At 43.2% G+C, this 22,557-nt stretch overlaps 1 protein-coding gene across 2 annotated transcripts in view; it reads right to left on the reverse strand.

Moving 5' to 3' along the window:
* LOC308130274 (plexin-A1-like) overlaps positions 1–22,557 on the reverse strand; it is a 137,869-nt gene that overhangs the window by 17,542 nt on the left and 97,770 nt on the right. The window contains exons 16-21 of one of the 2 annotated variants that reach the window (XM_080496522.1): positions 21,389–21,623; positions 12,648–12,790; positions 6,427–6,524; positions 6,158–6,316; positions 4,987–5,053; positions 581–727 (exon numbers count right to left, since the gene is read on the reverse strand). In XM_080496522.1, coding sequence (XP_080352648.1) covers positions 581–727; positions 4,987–5,053; positions 6,158–6,316; positions 6,427–6,524; positions 12,648–12,790; positions 21,389–21,623 — 849 coding nt within the window. Of the gene's footprint in view, positions 1–580; positions 728–4,986; positions 5,054–6,157; positions 6,317–6,426; positions 6,525–12,641; positions 12,791–21,388; positions 21,624–22,557 lie in introns of both variants that reach the window. The other variant, XM_080496521.1, reaches the window with a different exon arrangement.

The following is a 22,557-nucleotide window of genomic DNA, read 5'->3' on the forward strand; positions in this document are numbered from 1 at the left end:
ACCACAATGGCACAGACCTGACAATGTGGCTGCTGAGTGCAGCATTCTAATGTTAATGTTTTTCATGTATGAAAAAAAAGCAACAAGTTGGCTTAAAATTGAGGCGAAGGCATAATGGTAACAAGGTAATCGCTCATTCCTGCTAGAAACAGTAGTATTAAAGTAAAGCCTCACTTTACATTGTGTAAATGATGTAGAGAACGAGGTATAAGTGTACGTTTTTCGTAAATTGTGTTTTTGATTCACAATATGTTGAGAGGGTTCATTAACAATAAGACTAAACGACACATGCGGTGATATTCATATAAGTAACACTACATTGGTATATGTTGTATTTCGTACAGAATCACACAAATATGACATTGATTTCACTCATCGGAGGCCAGGGCAGTTAGCGTCATTTGTACTGAATCATATCCACGGTCAGGTTTGGGTCAGGGACACGATAACATTAAAGGTCATTTCCACATTTGACGAGCCGGCTCTTCAAACTTTACTCCCCGTCAAATGTGACCAGCAGTTAACGGCCCACGGAGCGAAGCGGACGAGCCGAACCTGGAGACGCGGCGACTTTACTGACCAGTGTCTTGTAGTCAATCTGCTGCCTGATGAGCTTGTCCTCGCTGAGGGAGTAGCGGGCTTCTCCTGTGATGGCGTCGATGGGTCCTTTCTCCATCTGCTGCTTGATGGCACAGTAAAGCATGAACAGAGGCTCCCCGGCACACTCCTGGTGAGAAAGGAGGCAGAAACCCATCACTTATCTGCGGCTCAGACAAAGCGGCAAATCTCCTCTCTCAGATCCGTTTATTGGAGTAATTGTTGGGAGTCCTGAGGAAGGAAGACCTCCCAGTGAGTCACAGTCATTTTTTACCCCCTTTCATTTTTATGGTCCCATGAATTATCCCTGTGGCGTAGAGAGAATGCAATAAAAACGTATAAAATACAGTATTTAAAGGTACTTAGCAGCAACATTGGCTTTTATGAAATATCTCAGAAGACTTCAATCTTTTGCAAATTGCAAGAAAAAAACAACAACAACACGGGCCTTAGTAACACATCGACAGTTCGTCTTAAAGCGTAAAGTATTCCCGGGCCACGTTTTGCCTGATTTACATAATGTGTCACTAACTAAGGCCTAAAAACAGACTGTCTGATGTGTGTTGTACACGTCTGCAGAGCAATCAGTCACAACAGAAAGTGTTTAAATGTGGCACAGCTCAGAATACTGATTGAAGGGGAGACGCTTGTGGAATGGTGAGCATTGCGTTCCTCCTGCAAGATGAGGGGAGGTATGCGATAAAATACTCGCACTTAAAGACCTCCTTCACTTAAAAACATGTTTTTCTTCCACCGCCTAGTTTCACTTTACCGAGTGATGTATGTGCATTTACGACACAGTTTCAAACTAAAACGCTGTTGTCACATTTAACAGGTTGAAGGAAAAGTTTTTAAACAGGATTTGTGACATCACAAATTGATAGAGGAGCCAATTTTGCAGTTTTGTTGGATCAAGTGAACACAAACTAGCAGTAAACAGACAGACCAGAAGTAAACACGGTGAACGGGGAGTATGTCTCATCCATGTGTCTAAAGGCTCCTATAAGCTCGTCTATTTCAACATTCTTATAACGTCACAGCGAGTCACACGGTACGACACAAATCTAATAAACCTTGGGCCACCACATGAAGTTCGCTGTGTGCAGATTGCAAGATGAAAACGCAAGCTGGATTATAGTCTACGACAACGCGAGTCGACGTGATTGCACGTGAATATATGATTGTGTAATAATAACACATAAACGTCAATAGAGTCGTAGTTATTGCGGCGTTCATGTATTTGGAGAGAAATCCCAAAGAAGGAGAAGAAGGAGAATATGGATGCAGCTGAGGCTCGGAAAGAGGCCAACTTATGACTCCGATTCTGCAAAGGCAGCCTGAAGCAAGTACTTGATAGCATCTACTAGCATTTACTGTTATGTTCTTACATTTTCCAACACAACACAGCTCATGTTATTATAAGAAACAGGTTGCAGGCCACAGCACCAAATATCTGACACTGCCTGAATTTTATCTCAGGTTGTCTTTGGCTGGAAGACCACGGCCTAAAGTTGCGCCGTGTCGCGGTCTTAACCGCCATTGTTTAAACAATTTGTTGAGATTGTCAGCTCCTTTGTTGTCCTCCCTCTACATTTAGACAACAGCTGCAAGTACTGTGAGCTTCTAAATTCCAGCTTATTTGTCTATTTGCACTGTCAAATAGTAATGACGATTGCCAATGTAGGCTAAGCTAACAGCGGCTAATTCTATTGGTAATATTTTCTGTCAAAGCTCGTCTGACTGGTTTCATATTGGCATTGTGATTAAGCCAGTTATGACACCTTGACTGCTTATAGTCTGTTGAAATGTCCTTTTGGCAATCTCTGTCTGTGTTGTAGATTTACAAAAGAGTACCCGGCAAAGCTCAAGGACCTCAGGAACCTTCCATCTTGGGGAACGTTTATCTGTTTGGACAGACAGTTCAAGACAGTGTGCAAGGAAATCTACTGCAAACTATTACTAACATATGAGTTGAGGAAACTCAGAATATGAAAAGCCAAAGTCTTAAACACCTTTAAACTCTGGGACGATGTTCTACGCAAACTAAATGAAACAACCTTTTGTCACAGAGTGAAAAGCAGTTGTGCCTCATCAGATGAAGTAAAAGATCATTCCAAAAAGCGTCGATGATACATTTGGTTATATACCAATAATATAATCAGATATCAGTTTGCTGAATTTAGCGTTTTGCTTGGCAGAAACAGCTGCTCCCTGCACTTTGAGGGGGATTCTGGGTTAGTTTCCTCTAAATGACCTGTCTAAAACCCCTCCACGCTGTCTTCTTCTCACCCTGCTCTCTCCTCCTCCGTAAGATAAATCAAACTGATGTGAATGTTATTTCAGACATCACATTCTGAGGCATCTTTTCGGGAGGGTTTGAAGTCTGAAGGACGCGGCGGTGCCGTTACGTAAACGTCTTCCTTGTGAAAGCGGCGTTATATAAATCTCTTCAGCCTCCTCTCGTGGTTGAGCTGATGCGACCAGACACAGATGTTATAAATATGTTTCCCACTCTCCCCTCCATCAAAGACACTTGTCAATCAATAGTGTCATTAGTCATCACTTGGGCCCAAGGAAAGGAAAACACTGGTGACTGAAGCAGCAGCCTTTAGAGGAGAGCGAGGACACCTCGCGCCCGATACTCAGTCTGAAGCATCTCCCTGAGCGCCGCGTCGCCGATCGTTAAACTCTCGTCAGGCTCCGTGTGTGTGTGTGTGTGAGAGAGAGAGAGAGAGAGACTGAGAGAAAGAAAGAGAGAGATGCATGAGGTAAAGTACTAATTTATCTGTCTAACCTCCAAGCACTCTCAGCAATTCACCTTTTCTCTCTTTTTCCCCCCATTTAATTTCATTTTGATATCGGCCACCGGACCGGGATTCAGTCGCTCCGATATTCTTCCTCTCGTAGATTCACCTGAATTTCAGACCCTGTTTACACGAATGCTTTCAAGTAAAAACACACAGCTTTCACTGCGTTTTGCAGGTCTACGTCGATCGGAGCCACTGAAAATGCAACTTTCTGAAAATGGTCCCCAAGTTGGAATTTTTTTTTGAAAACGTTCCGACTCTGTCTCCATGGAAACGGCTGCTGCTGCGCATGAGCACCACGGCCATAGTGAATATTTTTTCTGCATCTGTGTGTGGGTTCATTACAAAAACAAAAAATTGTGTAAACCAACATGAAAACAACATCGTTTTCAGTGTTTCTGCAATTTCCGTGTAAACAGACATCGTTTGCAAAACGTTGCAGTGTAATTGTGAATCCGATTTAAACATCGATTCGTCATACTGTGGACATCCTGTTATGTTATAACATTTATTTCCAGAATTTGGCAATGCACATTTTAAAAAACCGGAACATCTCAACCTATTTATGGTATTTATGATATTACATTTTAAACGAGAGGAAAAATAAAAGATTTGGTACATAAAACTCCAACCCTTCCACTGATGTCTTCCTTCATTTGCTCCAAATCATTTCCATCAAACACAAACCGTCGTAATCTGCCGTGCGCTGAGCTCCCTCGCTCCCTCCTGTGCCTCACCCTGGTTTCCAGTCTTTCAGCTAATTGCCACATCACTTCGCTCTTAAACTTCCCCCTCCCACAACTAACACGACCCCCGTTCCCCCCGTCACCCGCCTCGCCTTTTCATATCGCCGCCTTTAAGGAACTCGTTAGCGTCTGGCCCAATTAGGAGGGCAGCTGCTAACGAGCTGGAGCCGGCGCGCATTGCACCGCCGCCGCTCTGACACCTCCCCCCCCCCCCCCCCTCCCTTCGCCTCTTGTTGCTCGTCCAGGAACTTCACCGTGCCGGCTCTATTAGAGCCGCCTAATTGTATGCTGACATTTACATTTGAAGGATATAATGAAGCCTGTTGCAGCAAAGAGATGAGTACGTGCCCACATCGCTGTACGCGCGGAAGCGTTTCATCTTTTTGATGTTTCGTGCACGTGTGCATTATGATCACTATTTATTTGTCAAGATGAGAGAGTAAGACAACATTTTATAAGAAAATTCCAACTGATTGAATTGCAACAGTTATCAGACTTTTGGACAGGAGGAGAGGGGCGGAAGGAGGGAGCGGGGGTGGGGTGTGGCGGCGTCCGACACCCTTGCTACCCGGCGAGCCGCATGACCTTAAGGCAGAGAGAGAGATAGCGGGATAATGGCGCCAGTTGAAAGAGTGATGGAACTACGTGACGCTCAAGGAGGACGCCTTGGCAGCAAGAGTGGGGAAAACATGAAAAGAAAAGAAAAGCAAAGAAGCTGCAGCGAGGCTTTGATGATCCACTGGATGTGCATCTTGCAAACAGGAAAACCCTTAGAAGACAACAGACAGTCGTGTCCAACGAGCCTGTATTGTCTTTTAATGCAAACAGCGCCTCACCTTGAGGAACTTGTATAAGAGGAACGTGAACCAGTTGGTCAGCATCTTCTCCGCAACCGACTCCGTTCTGATGGGGGGAAAAAAAAAGAAGAAAAGTTCACTTCATCACCACAGCAGTCGTACCGCCGCTGATTAAGCTTGTCGTCCCGACAGCCTTCGTCACGGCTTCAAAGCAATTTAGGTAATTTATGTACAAATAAAAAGTGAAGAAAGTTTCTGTTTTAATCACTCTGTCACCTCCAGTTTATCTCGGATTATTGGGAACCACAGATTGGATACGGATGCTTTCCTAGATTTAATCAATTAGACCTGCATAAAGGTGGGGAATACTTGCAGATAAACTAGATATGAGACATTTCAGATGTTAGAACATGTAAAGTTTGTCAAGACTGATCAAAGTGCTTCAGATTTTTAAAGACAGTCGTCTATTCTGAGATTATTTTTTGTAAATGTGGAATTTTTCTGTGATGATCGCTGAACAACCTTTGGATGGATATTAATGGACAAGCAGCTGAAAGCAGAAGCACTGATGACTCACACTTCTGGCTCAAGTTCTGGAAATCCATTCACACCAATCGATGTTACTTTGTGTGCTGCAATTACATAGACTATCCAACCATACCATTTACATAGTCCTTTTTGACAGGTTATCATATAGTCAAGGAGGAGATGCTGGTGTCAAATTACAACTGTTAAATGCTGCAGAATCAATTCATGTTTTCTCAAGGTATTGCATTGTGAACTTAAATCAGGGACCATAATTTAAAGAGACACAGAATGTGTCCATGTAGCTGAACGCTGTGTTACTTGTTGATTACATGTCGATTCCCAACTTTTTAATGAATCACAACTCCAGTACTGATCCAGATTTTTGCAATAACACAACCCTTCTGTCCATTATTTCGCTACACAAAGAAGTCCCGGCACGAGAGGAAACGGTGCATTTTGGGAAATCTGCTCGTCTTGCTCCAGTGGAATCAGACGTTCAGCCTACTAAGAAGCCATCTACAAAGAAGATGGATGTTTACTTGCTCATGCTGGGGTCTGAAAACAAACCCCCCCCCCCCCCCCCCCCCCCCGCAAAAAAAAAAAATTCAATAAGCTGCACGCGGACATGAAGAACTGCTGTAAGTCCCACGGCGCAGTCAGCATTCTCCCTCATCTTCCTCACCTCCTGAGCAGCAGTTTGGGATGGTTTTTGCTCTCCAGGTTTCTGTCTATCAGGTCGGACAGCAGCTGCTTCAGGACCCCGGTGGCGTACTCCATCTCTCCCTGCAGCGCCGTCATGATGAGAGACGCCACGTTGCCTCTGTCCCGCATCGAAAAGGACCTGGAAGTACGTTCACACACAAGCGCTTTCACAAATGCAATTTGCAGTTTGGTTCAGCGGCGGAAAAAGCAACCGCCGCGTAGGAAACGTGTTCAGGCAAGCCGTCGAACCTCTGAGCTTCCAGAGTCCGTATGAACGTCAACAAGAAGTGCTTCTTGGTCAGCAGCTGGCCAAACAGAGTGAGCGCCTTCTCCACGTTCGCCTGGACCTGCAGGAAGCCAGAAGGGGCAAGTTACAGCGGGCACTCCACACAGTCGATGGAGGACTTTCTTTACACGATGAAACCAAAGAGACGCTACAATCACACGACAGCAGAAACTCGCCGCATAAAGAAGAGCTTGGGAACCATTCAGAGGTCGTACAGGAGGAAAGATCTTCCTCGTATAATGTAAAAGTCTGGTGGTTAAAGTAGATTGACTTTAAATTGTTGACTTCACTGTTCAGTTTTCTTAAATAAAACAATACCCAATGCTGTCGTATGCTGCTTAAAGCAAGAAATCCGCTTTATGCTGATACATGCCACAGATGCATCTCTTGTGATCCACTGCTGTCTCCTGCTATCGGCGCACCTCAAGCAATTTAATGTTAAACTATGCTATCGATTGCCTGGGCACTTATTATCTTATTTAATGCTCAAGGAACGACTTGTGCAATCTGAAGCTATGATGCCTACAGGTGCATCTTTTGCTTTCTAATGCTTTTACTGGATCTAATGCAACGATGCGACGATACCATCAGGTGAAATAATGCGATGCTATGTTATTATTAATTACTGAGCATAATCAGTCTGCCCGGGAAGGTAATGCACAGTTAATGTTGAATGCTGCCTAATGCGCTGCATCTTATACTATCTGATGTAATGGATCAGGGGTCAACAACACCGTTGTACACCGCAGACTGAAAACAAAAGCGTAAACAGTGTAGGTGTAACTCCGGGCCTCCGAGAGCAAACAAGTCTCTCCGCTGTATGATGGGCTGAGATTGGCTCGTTAGGCGGCGAGATGACACTGATTGGCTCCTCCCGCTCCTGCTGTGTGCCGCGCAGTTCACCTCAAATGGTTTTAGCAGCCGGTGCGACTCAACCATGACATACGGAACGAGGATCGCACGGCTCAAAGCGTCCCCCTTGATTTCGAAATCGGGAACTTTTAATTGTCCCGTCCCCGTCTTGGTTGCACAGCTGCCTGACACTCGCCATGTACGAATATCAACGCTTTAAATCAAGATTACATTCACTGTCAGACGGTACGAGCTGCACCAAGCCCTGAACTGAACTCCATGCTCCGGCAACCGGTGGAAACTCTCCGCTTTTTGTTCTGTCGGCAGGAACTTTCCTCAAAAGTGTCAGGAGTCGAATCTGACTGTCCTGAACCAGAACAGCGTGAGAGGAGAGACAGGCTGCTGGCAGACGGGAAAGATGAAGAGGGGTGGAAGCGAGGGGGAGAGGCACCGGGGCATGGTGGGAGTGTGTTGAGGGCTGGTGACCGAGGTGTACCCTGCCTGTGAGTACTTATCAACAGAGTGGCTCTGTGACGCTCACCTACTCCACCATTCACTCCAGCGGCCTTTTTTCTCTTTCTCTCTCTCTCTCTCTTTTAAAAAAAATTCTTACTGTCTCTCACGCGCACAAACCTACATCAAACACACCCCTCCCTTCTATTGTCATCCGCTGCAACATCTATTCTTTGTCTCTTCTGATGCGCCATAATAAAGTGTCTGTGCCTCTCTGTAAAGTGCTAAATGAGATTCTTGGGCCTCCGGGGTGAATATACTGTGCGTGTGCATGCGTGTGCGTGCGTGTGTGTGTGTGTGTGTGTGTGTGTGTGTGTGTGTGTGTGTGTGTGTGTGTGTTTCAAAAAGGACACTGCGAGCAAGACAGAGTGAGATTAGATAGAGACAGATGGTGATGCATGTGTGTGAGCGACCGGAGTCTTCATGGAATTTCTGAGGCAGATTTAAAGAGCATACATATATCTGCGGAACTGCGTGCACGTGTGTGTGTGTGTGTGTGAGTGTGAGTGTGTGTGTGTGTGTGTGTGTGTGTGTGTGTGTGTCGAGCTTAAGGGAGAGCGCAGTCACACAGAGCAATAAAGCCAGAGCACTGGTTTACCCAGGTCATTGGATTACACCAGCAATCCCTCGGGGGAAATACAGAGGAAGGACGGACGTCTAGACACAACAATAAACTACGTAAGCCCCCTTTACCTGCCTGCATGGCTGCTGCTCAAGCTTTACATACAGGACATCTTCACTTATAAATGCAAATGTCCAAAGCCCTTGAGTTCCAGTGCTCAATTGAAGGACCTTCAAAAGCAGCTACACGCTCTCTAATATCCTCCTAAAAGCTTAATGCACCTTTTTGCACCGGCCGTCTCTGCGACGCTTCCACTCTGGGAGTGTTAATGATCTGTTAGGATGGCGTGTCAGCAGATCTTAACGTGCTCCGAGTTTCATTGGAAGGACAAGTGGACCAATACTGGTGAATGTCCAGATTCTTTTGTGGTTGTTTTGGGTGTCTTGAGGGCCAAACAGTCCCAGTTTGTATACATTTAAAGCAAACAGGCTAATATCTCAAAAGGAAAACAAAGTAGAAGGTTAAAAAAAAAAAAAAAGTGCCATTTGAATTGCTAATGCATGGAATTGTCACTTGGTATTAAACATCATGACATCAGTTATTTTCAACGTTTCATCTCGTCAGTGATGTACCATCTTGGTCTTTTGAGGTTGTTGCAACATTTAATCCATGTCAGCATATCTCAGATATGAAAAACGTATTTCTGGGTGTGCGCTTTTCTCTACAATGTCTTGGTCGTCCTCAGATTGTATCACTGATCTTAATATTATCGTATTGTTCCAGTAAGGAAGGCAGCACTACTGCATGATGACGCCTCTGCTGTGCTTTGTCAATGCAGTTCCACTGCCTTTTAAAGAGCTTTTGCGTAATTTCATGCATCGAAAGAATATTATTTTTTATTAAAAGTATCATTTTAATCCTATTCAAATTAAGGTTTTGTACTTGAAAATCAGATTTCTGCGATGTTGATCGTCACACTTGCTGCACTTTGAGAAAATCTACAATTTGTCAGAAACGTAGGTACAAAAATGAAAATAGTAAGACACATTTTGTGTGTCCCCTGTTGACAGACTCCAAAACACATCCAACGACACTGCAGGTGAAAGTGAAAAAAAGGCTCCCCTGGAAAGCGAGATAACTGGCGAGAACAAGAGGAAGCAAGCTGCCGACATTTTTAGCGCGAATAGAGGAAAGTCTTCCTTGATTGAGAGGTTTAAAGATCTCTACCCCTTTATATTCCACGTGCATGGAGAACAAAAGACTGCTAGTTTCTTCTCCTTTTGGTGAAGCTTCATCTCAGGGCAGGAGGAACAGAGCAAATTCTGCCTGCACCCACACAGCTGCATACAAACATGAGGTCGACTGGTTTCCTGAAGCGGGAGAATTATCAATGCTGATAGAAACAGCTTCAGGCAAAAAGGGTTTGAATCAATCAAACATTTGGATTATCCCACCCTTTGTGCCAAAGACGCACGAGGCTCAAACAATAGCAAGGCTTGTGCTTTACATTCTTCTAAATACCTGGATTTGCTGAGCTCTGATGATGAGAAATCTGTTATCAATCCACAGAGATTATATCAGCTGTATTTTAATGATAAAGGCCACAATGGGACACACTGCTGATGTGTGTATAACAAGCTCTCAAAGCCTTCTGCATTCAGCCAAAAAGGATATTTCGAGTGCGACGTTGCCTATTTTAATTCCATTTTGACGTGTTTGACACTTCTGTCTTCTGATCACTGTCCATCACATTTGAAATGAAGTTACAGTAATCAAACAAGATCTGTTTATGAGGTCGTCTCCTCTCTGGCTCCATCTGCTCTGCGCAACTTGACACACCTTCTTAATATTCAATAACATTTACCAAGAAGCTTGACGACCTGTGAATAACAAAAGCCCAAAGGCACAGAGGCCCTGGAATTCACCGTTGTTATGAATCTACTCACACATGAACAGAAAAGCTTACGAGAACATTTCAGATGAAATTTAGTGTGTATCCCTTGTTTCTCACCAAAATCGCATCTGTTTTTGGCTGGTAAATTTTCATTCTTGCAAGAAATGGTTAGCCACGTAGTCATCATGATTTCCGGACTATTGAGCACACCGGAATATAAACCGCATCCATTGAATTCAAAAGGAAAAAAAAAGAAAAAGATGTCGGAGTTACGTGATGCACCTGAACGCATCAAACATGCATCAGTAGCATGACGCTCATTGACCCTTAAAAACCCCAGTTGTCCACACGGCTTATCAACAGCAAAGTACGGTAACTAAATTAGTAGCACACTATCATCGAACTGTTTGCTTTTTGTGTACAATACGTGCACCCGTGTCAAATCTTTTGCACCCTGCCTCTTAAAGAAACCATTTTCCAAAAGTGCAGGACGAACTTACAAGGTAAATATGTAAGACTTGCGCTGCGTTTGATTGGAAGGCGATGAGAACTGGAGAGCAAGATTTTTTAAATGTCCCACTCACCATCCCAACAGGGAAAACGCATCTGAATTATATTAATTTTGTCATTTGTATCTTTATGATGTTGTTTCTTTTTAAGCAACAGTTAGTTGGGAAAACACAAATTTTCTGAAATGTGTAGTCCTGCAACTATGTGAGAAGATCAACAATCATAATGCTAAATACCAGATGTTTGTGCTCACTTCTTTGAATTGAACGTTCCGCTTAAGTCCCAGTTACCGCAGGTGTGCATCATCATCATTATGATTATTATTATTTTTATTACTATAATTTCCACAGCTTTACTAATATTTACTACACCATAATCTGCATACTAGACACACATTACTGCGATACGCCAGATCCTGAGTGGATTTACACATTGAAGACAGTGAAGACAGAAGTCAGTTTCAAGGAGCTTAAATGTTTACAGTTTTCTGTGTAAATGTGTGGGTGGTTGTATTAGTGAAACACTGCAGCACTTAGTGGTGTGACATCAAGTGCAGCGTTTCCAGTGTTTCAATGAAATTGTTCCAATCATTCTCCTCATGTCTTTACAAACTCTAGAAAATGTTCTACCTGCACACATTCTACACGTTATTAACAAAGTGGTTCGGTACAGTTTCAGTAAGTTGGTCAACACTCTGCAGCCACCTCGCCAACCTTCAGACTTTTTCAGTAAATTGAAGATGAAGCCGAGAAGCCCTCGGAGGGGAGACACAACAGGCTCTTGTTTCAAAAATAACCAAGAATGAATCACTGGGAATGAATTTTCAAAAAAAAAGAGAGAAAAAGTCACAAGTGACAGCTATGAGACCACCCTCAGGGCTTTTTTCTTCTTCTTCTTCCACGAATATAAATCCACTTTCTGGATTAGAGCGATTAAATTAAGCTGTAAAAGGTCAAACAAATTATTCCTCGACTCTAAAAAGTCAACGCTCCAATCAAAGTCAATGGAGCAGCACCAGATTCTACATCTTAATGATACTGCTGATTACAAGCGTTGGCTCTCCTGGATCCCCCCCCCCCCCACAAGCTTCTGGAGGAGAGTAGTTTATGTTGACATCCGATTAATTCTACTTCCCTTGGTCTCGGTGGTAAAACGTCTTGATAAATCAAGTTCACTATCTCCACCCGGCTGTGCTGACAAGGTGGTTGCATGTACTGGTTCAATTAGTAACTTAAGTGTGATGTATAATGCAGGGAACAATCCCGCTAACCCCGAGTCCCATTCTCCCTGCCGGCTCAAATCCTCCTGCTCTCCGCCCCCCCTCAGCCCCGCTCCCTGACATTTCCTTTTGAAATGTCTTATGTAACATTTCTTTTCAGCAAAATCAGAGCAACACTTTGCTTCTTATCTCCATCAGGAGGATATAGTGAGTGTCGGTCCCATGTGAGATCGGACTAATGACGATACCGGGGCTCTTGTAAAAGTCATTCGCTCTCATTGAAATGGTCTGAATGCATTAATGCGAAGAAGGTAAATTATAGACTCTGTGATTGCTTTAAGGTGAACAGCGTCTGGAGCTCGTCTCAGCTCGCATCGTGAGACCTTTCAAGGCTCCTGCTGCTGATGAAGCCCGTCGCTGGATAAAAAGCTGCTGATGAATCAGGCAAGAAAAGCCCGAAAGGTGTTTTGAATCCGTCGCATTTGACCGACTCTTCTCTGCAAACTGTTCCGTGTTTGAGCTACGACTCTTTTTTATTGCTGCTCTGGGTGTTAGTTGAATTATTCTTTGACTGCGGTTGATTATTATTGGTTAGTTTGCTGCGAGTTTTGGCCGGTGGTGTACTGACCCGTACCTCCATCTCCTTGAGAACAGGGTGGTCTTCGATCCCAGGAAACAGGACCCTCATAGCGTACGTCCGATAGTCCAAGAAGGGGATCCCGGCTCCGTCCAGCTCCTGGGTCAGCTCGTGGATGTCTGTCTGAAGCTCGGCGAAAGCTGCAGAGAAAGAGACATCGAGAGATAAAGAAGATGAATCCTGAGATAATCATACTGCTCTTTAACCGCATTCGTCTCTCATTGGAAGCATTTTGAAGAGATCTCCTTCCAATGGACTTTCTCTGAAATGTCCAGCCACGCCAGTCATTTCTTCTCTTTCGAAATGTCTGTATCATTTTAGTCAGTGTTGCCGTTTCGTGTTGGAATCATTGTACATTTTGTTTGAATTTCAATCTCTTCATGACAGTTTTCTACAGACCATATACCTTTGTTACTTCGCTGCCTTTTTGCCTCATTGTCTTTCTTATATAATGTTTTTCCTAAACTATCCTTTATATGACTTCACAAGTCCACGCCTGCTACCTGCTTGAACTGTCAGAGAAAGATTCAAGGTTTCAGCTTAAATGTGGTTTCAGTCTATTGTATTTGACAAAAAAGCAGAAATATCAAGCTCAACTATTAAAAAAAAAAAAAAAAAAAGTTTATATGATGAACAAAAAGCTCAGAGATAAATTAAAACCTTGTGTTTTAGTTTAAATGAGCTTCTTCAATGTCAAAGCTGTTTGAAATTCACTCACTGCATTACTGCTCTGTAATATCATAAATGTTGCAGAGATTTTAATAAATGGAAAGATTGCCTTGATATATCAATGAAGTCCTAATTTGCCCTGCTAGCGGACGCGTGAATGCACCACACTGCGCAGGGAAAGCTGCTCCGAAAGGCCCCATCACACCACAATTTAATTTGTTGAAATTTTGCATCAAGATCAATTCGTTTGGATGGGCCTGTCACTATCAATGAACCGTCTCCTGAACGCTAACTGAATCTGACTCTGGTGAACTTTTACGCCGTTGCGAGCCGTCTCCACAGCGCTGACTTTTGAGGGGGAAAAAAAAAAAGATCCAAAGAGTCTTCAATTAGAGAAGCTATCACAACCTATTAACTACTGTATGTTTCACTATCCAAATATATTCAAGGAGTGTAAAACTGTACCGCAGAAATGAAAACAATTTAAGACTCAGCAAATCCTGCTAGCAATCACGCTAACCGCTGCAAGCTGACGTGCGGTCATCAAGTGGGTTTTGTTGACATGTAAACAAACTACTTGTTAGTTCAGGTTGGAATAATGAAAAATTGCTTTACCAGACATACTTGTTGCAGCTAAATGAAGGATTAGCGGTGGTGTATTGGAAAAGTAGGTACATTTTTGCCTTCTTTTAAAACAGTGTAAAAATGTAAATTTTTTTCCTTTCTTTCTTTCTTTTATATTTAAACTAGCATGCAAAGCTACTCTGTTTAGTGCAAATCCATCCATAGTATTTAATCATTGTCATGTAATTTGAGTATAATTCATGTGCTAACAATATTTGCCTCCTCATGAGCAACTCTACTCTGCCTCTGATTGGCTTGTCAGTCCTCACGCTGCAGTGTAAACATAGAAATGAACCAATCAAATCAGTGAATGGAGTGAGTATGAGCCAATTCGAGGCAGAATAGAGTGAGTCATGGCTTCATCATCCTTGGTCAAAAAAAAAAAAGAAAAAAAAGAAAAGGGTATTGTGTGTCGTAGATACTGCTGAGAGGTGCATCACTGGGGAATTGGAAGTGGATATTTGCCCTATACCCGCCTCGTCGACACCAGCGGCCCCCACATCAAGGCTCCACAGTTTTGTAGCACATTTTGCCACGTCGACCTTCAGAACCAGCACATTGGTGCCACGGTTAGTGATGTAGAGCAGCGCCTTGACAAACACGTTCAGGCAGTTTTTGCGAGCAAGACCCACCAGTCTGTTAAACAGATGACCTCTATTTCAATACTTTTATGAAAAGCCCAGTAACTGACGCTCCCCTCTCGTAACAGATAAACTCACGGCTGCGATGCCGAAGATGGATACGTCGATAACGACAAAAAGCTTTAGCTGAAAGTGTAAGACCACATGATGACAACACAATAAACAAGACATATGGGCCAGATAGGGAGTCTGCCAGACCCTACGGAGGGGAGGTAATACAGACAGACAGTGCAAATAGTGCATAATATCGGGTGGAGGAGTCTTAGAAATGGAGTCAGGCAGTGAGGCTGAGGAATAAAGGTCAACGGTGATGAAGAGAGATACCCACGGAAGCAGTAAATGCGAACCACTATACAGACAGGACCGAGGAATGGGCAAATGCAAGGACGGATGGACATTAAATCATAATAATGACTCCAGAATTATCTATTCAAGTACTTTTCATAAAGCACAAGTTATTGCGCCAGGTTGAAAAAGACTGAAATCTACTTTTAATTGCATTTCTAACTCAGAATATATAAATTGAAGCCCATTTCAATGGAACACTTTAGGAATTAAGTAAATTGAATGTCATCCGCGAAAGTCTTAGTCTGGGAGATGTCAATCAGAAACTACTAAAACAACAATGACATTGGGGGGAAAGAAATAAGGAAACCAGGGAGAGAAAACAAAGTTCCTGAAAAGGAAAGTCAATTAAATGCATGAGTGGATAATTATTAAGAGAGCGACGGATGAGTATTCATGCATAATTTCCCCCAGCTGTTATTGGACTGTTTGGTCCAAAAGAGAGACGGCGAGACGAGGAAAGCGAGGAGATGAAGGAGAAAGAAAAAAAAAGAAAAGAAAATGGGAGGCAAAGAAGTGAGGCTGAAAAAAAAAAAAAAACAAGAAGCGCAGGATTAGGGATGCGGGTTAATCACACTGAAGACAAAACAGTGGTGGGGAATTTATTGAAGGGCGAGATAGTTGAGGGGGTACAAATTAGGCAGGTTTGCTCCCGTATTCTCAACTCTATTTTCTCCTCCACTTCGTCTCTCCTCTACCCATTAATCAGCCTTATTTATTGCTCAGATGGTAAATGGCTCCACTTCAAAAGGGCGCCGGCAGAAATGGCAAAAATATGGTTTTGGGAACCAAGTTTTGATTGGCTGGCAGGTCTTTTAAAATGATGCATGACGGCAAAATCAGGCAGTTGGAAAGACGACGACAACCTTTTCTAAACAGCAGCTGTGCAGGCCACCAGCATTGGGGAAGATAATGAACTGGTTCCCTTTTGTTTGTCTGTGATGCCAGGGGAGGGAAATGCTTCCATTTCTGTTTCACTTGTGAAATACAACATTCAGACAGAGTTTATGTTGCACATTAGCTTTGTAAATGCTGATAAAACATGTTGGCAATGGCTGCTCGGAAGGAATTTGACATTTTGCCCAAAGGACTGTCGTTGGATTAGGGGGGGGGGAAAAAAGTAAACCTTTGAAATTTTGGCTAATTTAGAAGCCGTTAACTGAAGGAGAACAGGTGTTTGACTTGATTGGAAGTGGAATGATGGCGTCGGATGTGGCATCAGAAGCAACAAACAGCTGAGTTCAGCAGGTTAAACGCAGGACAAAGTCATAAAACCAAAACTCTGTCTGATGTCTCACCATACAAAACTTCTACTGTCAGCCTCGTGCGTTACACCAGCGGCCACCTCCACAAGATCTGCTCCTTTTATAATTATACTAGCAATCCAACTTCATCTTTCTGTCCATACGAATGTCTGCGTATTCTCCAATGTTAATGTTTTTAGAATGTTCTTCTCTGCGTGTATGTGTGTGCCGTTTCATTACAAAAACAAACAGCAGCAGCGACTAGTGGTCAAACAACGAAAAACTTTTCTGACATTTCCGTGCAAACGTTTTCTTGAAACGGTGTTGTGTAGGTACCACAAGGCAACAGCAGTTTGAATTAGCCTGGAACGAAGATTGAGCCGATTCACGTTATCTAAAGACTGTTTACATTTTCTGAATCTTTATTTCGGTATAAGAAGATTTTCGTATCGCAGATAGTTCTCTGACTCTCAGTGCAGTTGGTTTTCATAGCTGCTAGAACAACATGCTGGACGTTAGCGTTCAGTCTGATTCCTAATTCTGTGAACTAAAAGGTTCTTTTCTCTCAGGATCCTCAGAACGAACGCTTGTCGACGTAAACGTACTCAACTTACTTCCACCTAAATCATCGCATACAAGCCACCCAACAATGACGCCTTTGCACTTTGGTAGGTTGGACCCGGCAGGTGAAGGTGTTCTGGAGCGTCGGGGCCCCCATGCGGCTGGTGTGACAAGACTCACACACACTTCCCCACAGCGGAACGCCCACTTCATCTGCTCCTCTGGCGCCACGCGCCGTCTCGCCTCCGCCGTCCAGCTGGGAGTGCAGCAGGCGGGGCGGGGACGCTCCTGGAAAGGAGGCGGGAACCTCGCCGCACTCCCGAGAAGCTGTCACTGCAGCTAAATGTCGACTTTTTCATCGGTGCAGAAATAAGGCGGACTTTTTCAGTATTTTTTTTTCTTTCGGGGGAAAAAAAAAAACCAACAACCCACTTCATACAGTATATGCAACGAGGTTAGCGACACTCCTCTGAAAATGTCACCGCCGCGAGGGTGCGAGCAGCGGCGGCCGTGAAAATGTAGCACTTCTTATATCAAATGCTATTTCGGTCGCTGTTTGACAGCCGGTCCTTGGCGGCTGATAGAGTTGTGACTCCAGTGTCAAGATGTGTAGTGTAATCATATTAGAACTTTGTACCAGGCCCCGTGTCATTATAGCGAGTGTAAACACCCGGGCCGTCCTTACATCACTCATCCAGCCGCCGCCACCGCCTCCTTCTTACCTTCCTTCTCTCAGCCTCCCCGCAAACAATCGTCTGGTTGCTTTGCCCTCGTGCCCTCTCACGCCATCTACCCTCAAACAGCCCAGCCTGCTCCTCCTGCCTCTCCTCAGGCGGTCTCGCCCTCGTGCCGCGGACTCCCGGATGACTGACGGCTCTGAAAGCGCGCTCCGTCGCCGCCGCCGTCAAAACAGACGTCAACGTTTCCAGTTTCAGGCTTGCAGTGGAACAACAGCTGTCTACGGTGCAGTGTGTGCAATGTGAATCAGAACTGAAGGTCAAGATCTAATAACCAGCAAATCTGTATAATTGCTGGACCAAAATCAGGTGAACAGGCGATAAACACATTCGCAGAGGACGTAAATGTCTTTCTCCTTTTGAATATCAGTGCTCTTTGTCTTGCCCCTAATTTGCACCGGCATTTTTTTCTGTTCTCCATCTTGTGCAGTGACTGTTTTTGATGCATTTCTAGGAATAAATTGTGATCATCTGTCCTCTTCTTTCATATTTTTGATGTGAAGAACGTCACACATAAACATAATTGATCATAATTCAGTCCCTTCTTTGCTAAATGTTGATTATATCCAAACTTGCAATAGGTTGTACATCCCTGCTAAACAATTAGAATGGAGACACACAGTCAATACTGTGTCTGACAAAAAAAAAAGTTGTGTAAAGGTTAAAAAAAATCTTAGATGTCCTAATGTTTCACATTTCTTTTTCCTTTTAAAAACAAGGGACCCCCCCACATAAAATGGCAAAGACTCCACAGATAGGAATATTAGCAAATATCTAAATATAATGTCTGTTTTGAAGGTTTAAAAAGATACGAGCGTGTCACAATCAATTAAATGACCTTGCTGATGAATTCAGAGGTGAAGTGTGACAAGAGAAATGGAATTACGTCATTAACCATCAAAATAAAACTCAGATAAACCTCTGCATGTGACACATTAAACTGAAAACTAATACTGGATGTCCATGTCTTCAGGCGGCGCTGCATTAGGCGTGTAAAAAACAACTATATAGAATATCCATCGTTTACTTTATGAGTACTTCCACAGTGAAAGAGGTTGTACGTGTGCATGTTTGTGCAGCCGTGTGTTAGATCCTATTAATGTCTTAATTAATGTAGAAGAAATACACGTACACAATATTGATATAACTGTCTGTTTGAATGCGGTCCTGTCCTCTCAATCCCCACAGGATGAGTTCTGGTCGGTCAGGTAAGATAAATATTGAGCACTGCTCCTCTCGTCTGTGGACCCCAACTCATTTAAATGGACTGAGGCAAAGAGTAAGTTGATCTGATGAGTAAATACATGACGATATTTAATCATGTTGTGTTCTTCGGGCTAGAAGGACGGTCTATCAATCTTGTTATCCGATCTGAAGGCAGCATGTGGAACGGCATCGATGTGCGTTCGTCCACATGGAAAAGATGACTTACTCATAAAGGTTCATTTATACCGACGTGTGAAAGAAAAAAGAGGTGTGTGCTTCTGAAGTTTCTGTTTTTATACTTTCGTTCAACGTATTGGAATTAAAGGTCCTATACATGCAAAATGTACTTCCTAATGGTTTTCTAACAGTAACGTGTGTCTCCATAGCCTGTGTACGAGGTGAAGAAGTGAAGAAAGTCTTTCATCTCCTCCCTTGTATGTGTGCTCATACAGGCGATTCAGTGTTTTTTCCCTTCATGACATCATGGGAATCAACCACTCCCTCTGGTCGTGGAGCACTGCCTCAATGATATACTGAATAGATTCAGTTTAATATGAAACAGTAACAGTTCGCCTTACAATTAGCAGGAACTAGCATTAGCAACTTGCTAGTAACTTTAACAACACTATGACGAGACTAGACACAATATTTTTTATCTCACCTCCTTCAGGTGAGATAATCCTGTCAGATTCTGGTTCAAACTGGTTAAACGACATTGCTTGGACTTGTCAGTTTTAACTGGTTTCCCTATTAAATGGTGAGCGACTTCATTCAGCATCTGGTAACAGCATATGTTAAAACAAGACGCTTCGAAACAGCTACGTATTTCATTCGGGTTCTTAACTTCTGTTTTCAGCAGCCACAAGGGATGTTCAAGGGTTACCAGTGAACAGGGAAACCATTTGCTCTGAAAAACTGAAAATAGACTTTGAATTCAATGCTGTTGGACCTCTGACGCCTTTGCGAAATTGTTGAAAGATTCTATAATGTGTGACCTTTAACACTTGGCATCCATTTCATACTCCTCATTGGCCTCCACCCATTTCAAATGTATCTAGCGTATAGCCTGTTTTATGTTGATGAATATTAACAAGTTTGGAGCCAAATAAACTGTAAAATCTGTTTCCTTGCTGCTAAATGTAGCTGGGCAACGCTAAATCCAAATGCTGCAATTACTACAACTTCTGTATTTTTACTTCTGTAGTAAAAAGGCACGGAACGCTAAGATGACCCTCCAGATCTCAACTCACACAATAAGACAAAGGAGGAAAATCACTTTACTGAATAAAAGTGGGAAAACATTCCAAAACAACAACAGTTGGTCTCCTCGCTTCCCAGCTGCCTCTAAATGCTTCCAAATACCATCAAATCTAAAACGAGGGTGTATAATTTTCAAATCCAGCAAACTTCCTCAGTTTCCATATTTCAGATTTATCGCCATTTTTAATGAAATTGGAGATTACAATGATTTGCACATGATCGCATTCTTCCCCCCCCCCCCACTCACATTGAACGCAAGTAGTTTTTTTTATTTTACAATTCTATATTCATCAGTGTGCCGTTTCCTGTCGTATCAACACGTTGACGCTGTACAAACCACAACGCTCGGTTTGCCTCGACTCCGCTTCAGTGGAACGCGGCTGTTAGCTCCCTCTGTTTACGTGCGTATAATATTAATACAGCTTTGTATCTACATAAATAAGCTCCGTTTTTTTTATGTGCAATGACTCAGCTGCGACACACTTATGCACTTGCCTCAGTAAACAAACCCTGCAGACTCCCCGCGGTTGGTACTGATCACAGGATCTGCGCCTCTTCCTCTATCGCCGCAGCTTCATTCACATTTACACAGACTCATAAATCTCTCCACATATTCCTCCAAGACAACAGTTTCAGCTATAAAATGTCAATTTAAACTATGTTTCTACAAAAATTACCTTTAGAAATTCACCAAAACTACTGTCTTATCACAGGACTTGAGCTATATTTCCATCTTTAGCTATCTTAGCTCCTTTGTCGGAGGGTGTAAATGAAGGAAGTACTTAGTGTGGCAGCAGTGTTCGTCATTAGATTCTTCAGATTTGTGGGTAATTTAATGAGAACAGCCTCAGACTTGTGGGTAATTTAATGAGAACAGCCTCGCAGTAAGGCACACTATAGAAAATGTAAATGTTAAAGGTAGAATTACCTTCGCATGATCATTTGTAACACCTTTGTTAATACACTCATGTGTGGGAATAATTTGCTTTGTGAGCGCTGTCAGGTTTCCAGGCAACCCGCTGTGACCAGTCGAAGGAGATTACTGACACAATATTAAAAAAAATTTATATTAAAAATCGCAAAATAGTGTGCATGTCTTTGTCCTGATAAAATACTGAAATATAAACCCAAGACAGAAAGCAAGCCAGCCATAGGTTCCAGTTTTGTACTGATGGTGTATAATGGTTTGACAGTAAAGAGTGGATAAAAGCAACCTTTAAATTGCTTTACATTCCGTCTTTAAATATATACATTTTTTTTTTTTTAATTATTGATTTTGGCTGCTCTGTTCATTTGTACTCCCCGGTTTATGAAAAACGGTCACCGATTTATCACTTCTGCTGATGAAACACATAATTTGATGATGAAAAGACGTTAATGCACTCGCCATTACATTAGTAATTCCCTAATGGGGCTTCACTGTGGAGAACTTTCTGCTTTTCACTGCCTACCTTCTTTACACTCCAGGGCCACTCTGGACTCCAGGTTGTCCATCTGGAGCTGCAGCCGCTTCAGCGTGCGGTCGGCGTCCCTCGACTTCCTCTTGTAGGCTATCAGCACGGCGATGATGACCAACAGGAGCAGGCCGCCGCCCCCGCCGATGCCGATGATGGCGGGGAGTGTCAGCAGGCTGTCGGAGTAGATGTGGAGGGTCCCGGGGGAGTACTCGAACCCGCCGGCTCGGATCTGAACACACACACAGCAGGGACCAGGTGATCAGAGGGGAGGGAGATGGAGCGCGTGGGTACTGACCTGACGGCTGCGGTGCCACGCCGCCGTCTACCGCCTGTTACCGCTGCCTGGCTAAAAGCGTTTGCTGCTTGTTGCTGCTGGTACGAATCTCCGGAATGGATGGGGGGACGATCTGGGAATGTCCAACTGTAGTAGATCCGTCCCCCGTCCGTTCTATACCGCCATCAACACGCTTAAGCAAGAGATGAGGTGGTGTGATGAGATCAAAAAGTCGATTGTGTGATGAAAGAGAAGCTGCCCTGATTTCTGCAACGAGGATGATTCACTTTGTGTCTGTCCGACGGGCTCGGCTCAAACCGCGGAGGCTTACAACCTTTGAACTGTTCTAGTAGGAAAGGTTTTTCTGGGCTATTTAAGTCATTTAAATGGTCAAACGATGTTACCGGGGCTCATGCAGCAGTGATACAAGGCGTCCTGAAGGGATAAACAACAGGGTTCACTTCATCCAAGTTCCAAAACCCAAACCAAACATGGACAAATGTCTCCTGTGAATTAATCAGTAACTGTTGCGATGTGGTTTCTGCACTGACAGCTGCCATGTAAAGCTTGTTTGAGGTAGCAACAGGAACTAAGTGGGGCGGAGCTTCACTAAAGGCTAATTGTTAATGACGATTGAATTTTTGAGTGAACAAAATAATAATTTCGGTGTCGAGATTTAAGAAAGATTGTAACCTGAAAGTGGATAAATGTAAACAAAACAACGACAAAAAAACTTTGTAAGTAAATTGACCCAGCTACTTTGAATATAGTGACGTCAACAGAAGGCAGCCATGTTGAATTACATATATACTCTCAGCTAAATGTTAACAAATTTGCAAGGTCCTGTTTTTTTTTTTTAAACCATCTTATGTTTAAAACAAAGGATTAG

The sequence above is a fragment of the Blennius ocellaris genome (assembly GCF_963422515.1).
Source record: "Blennius ocellaris genome assembly, chromosome: 5".
NCBI classification, from domain to species: Eukaryota; Metazoa; Chordata; class Actinopteri; order Blenniiformes; family Blenniidae; genus Blennius; species Blennius ocellaris.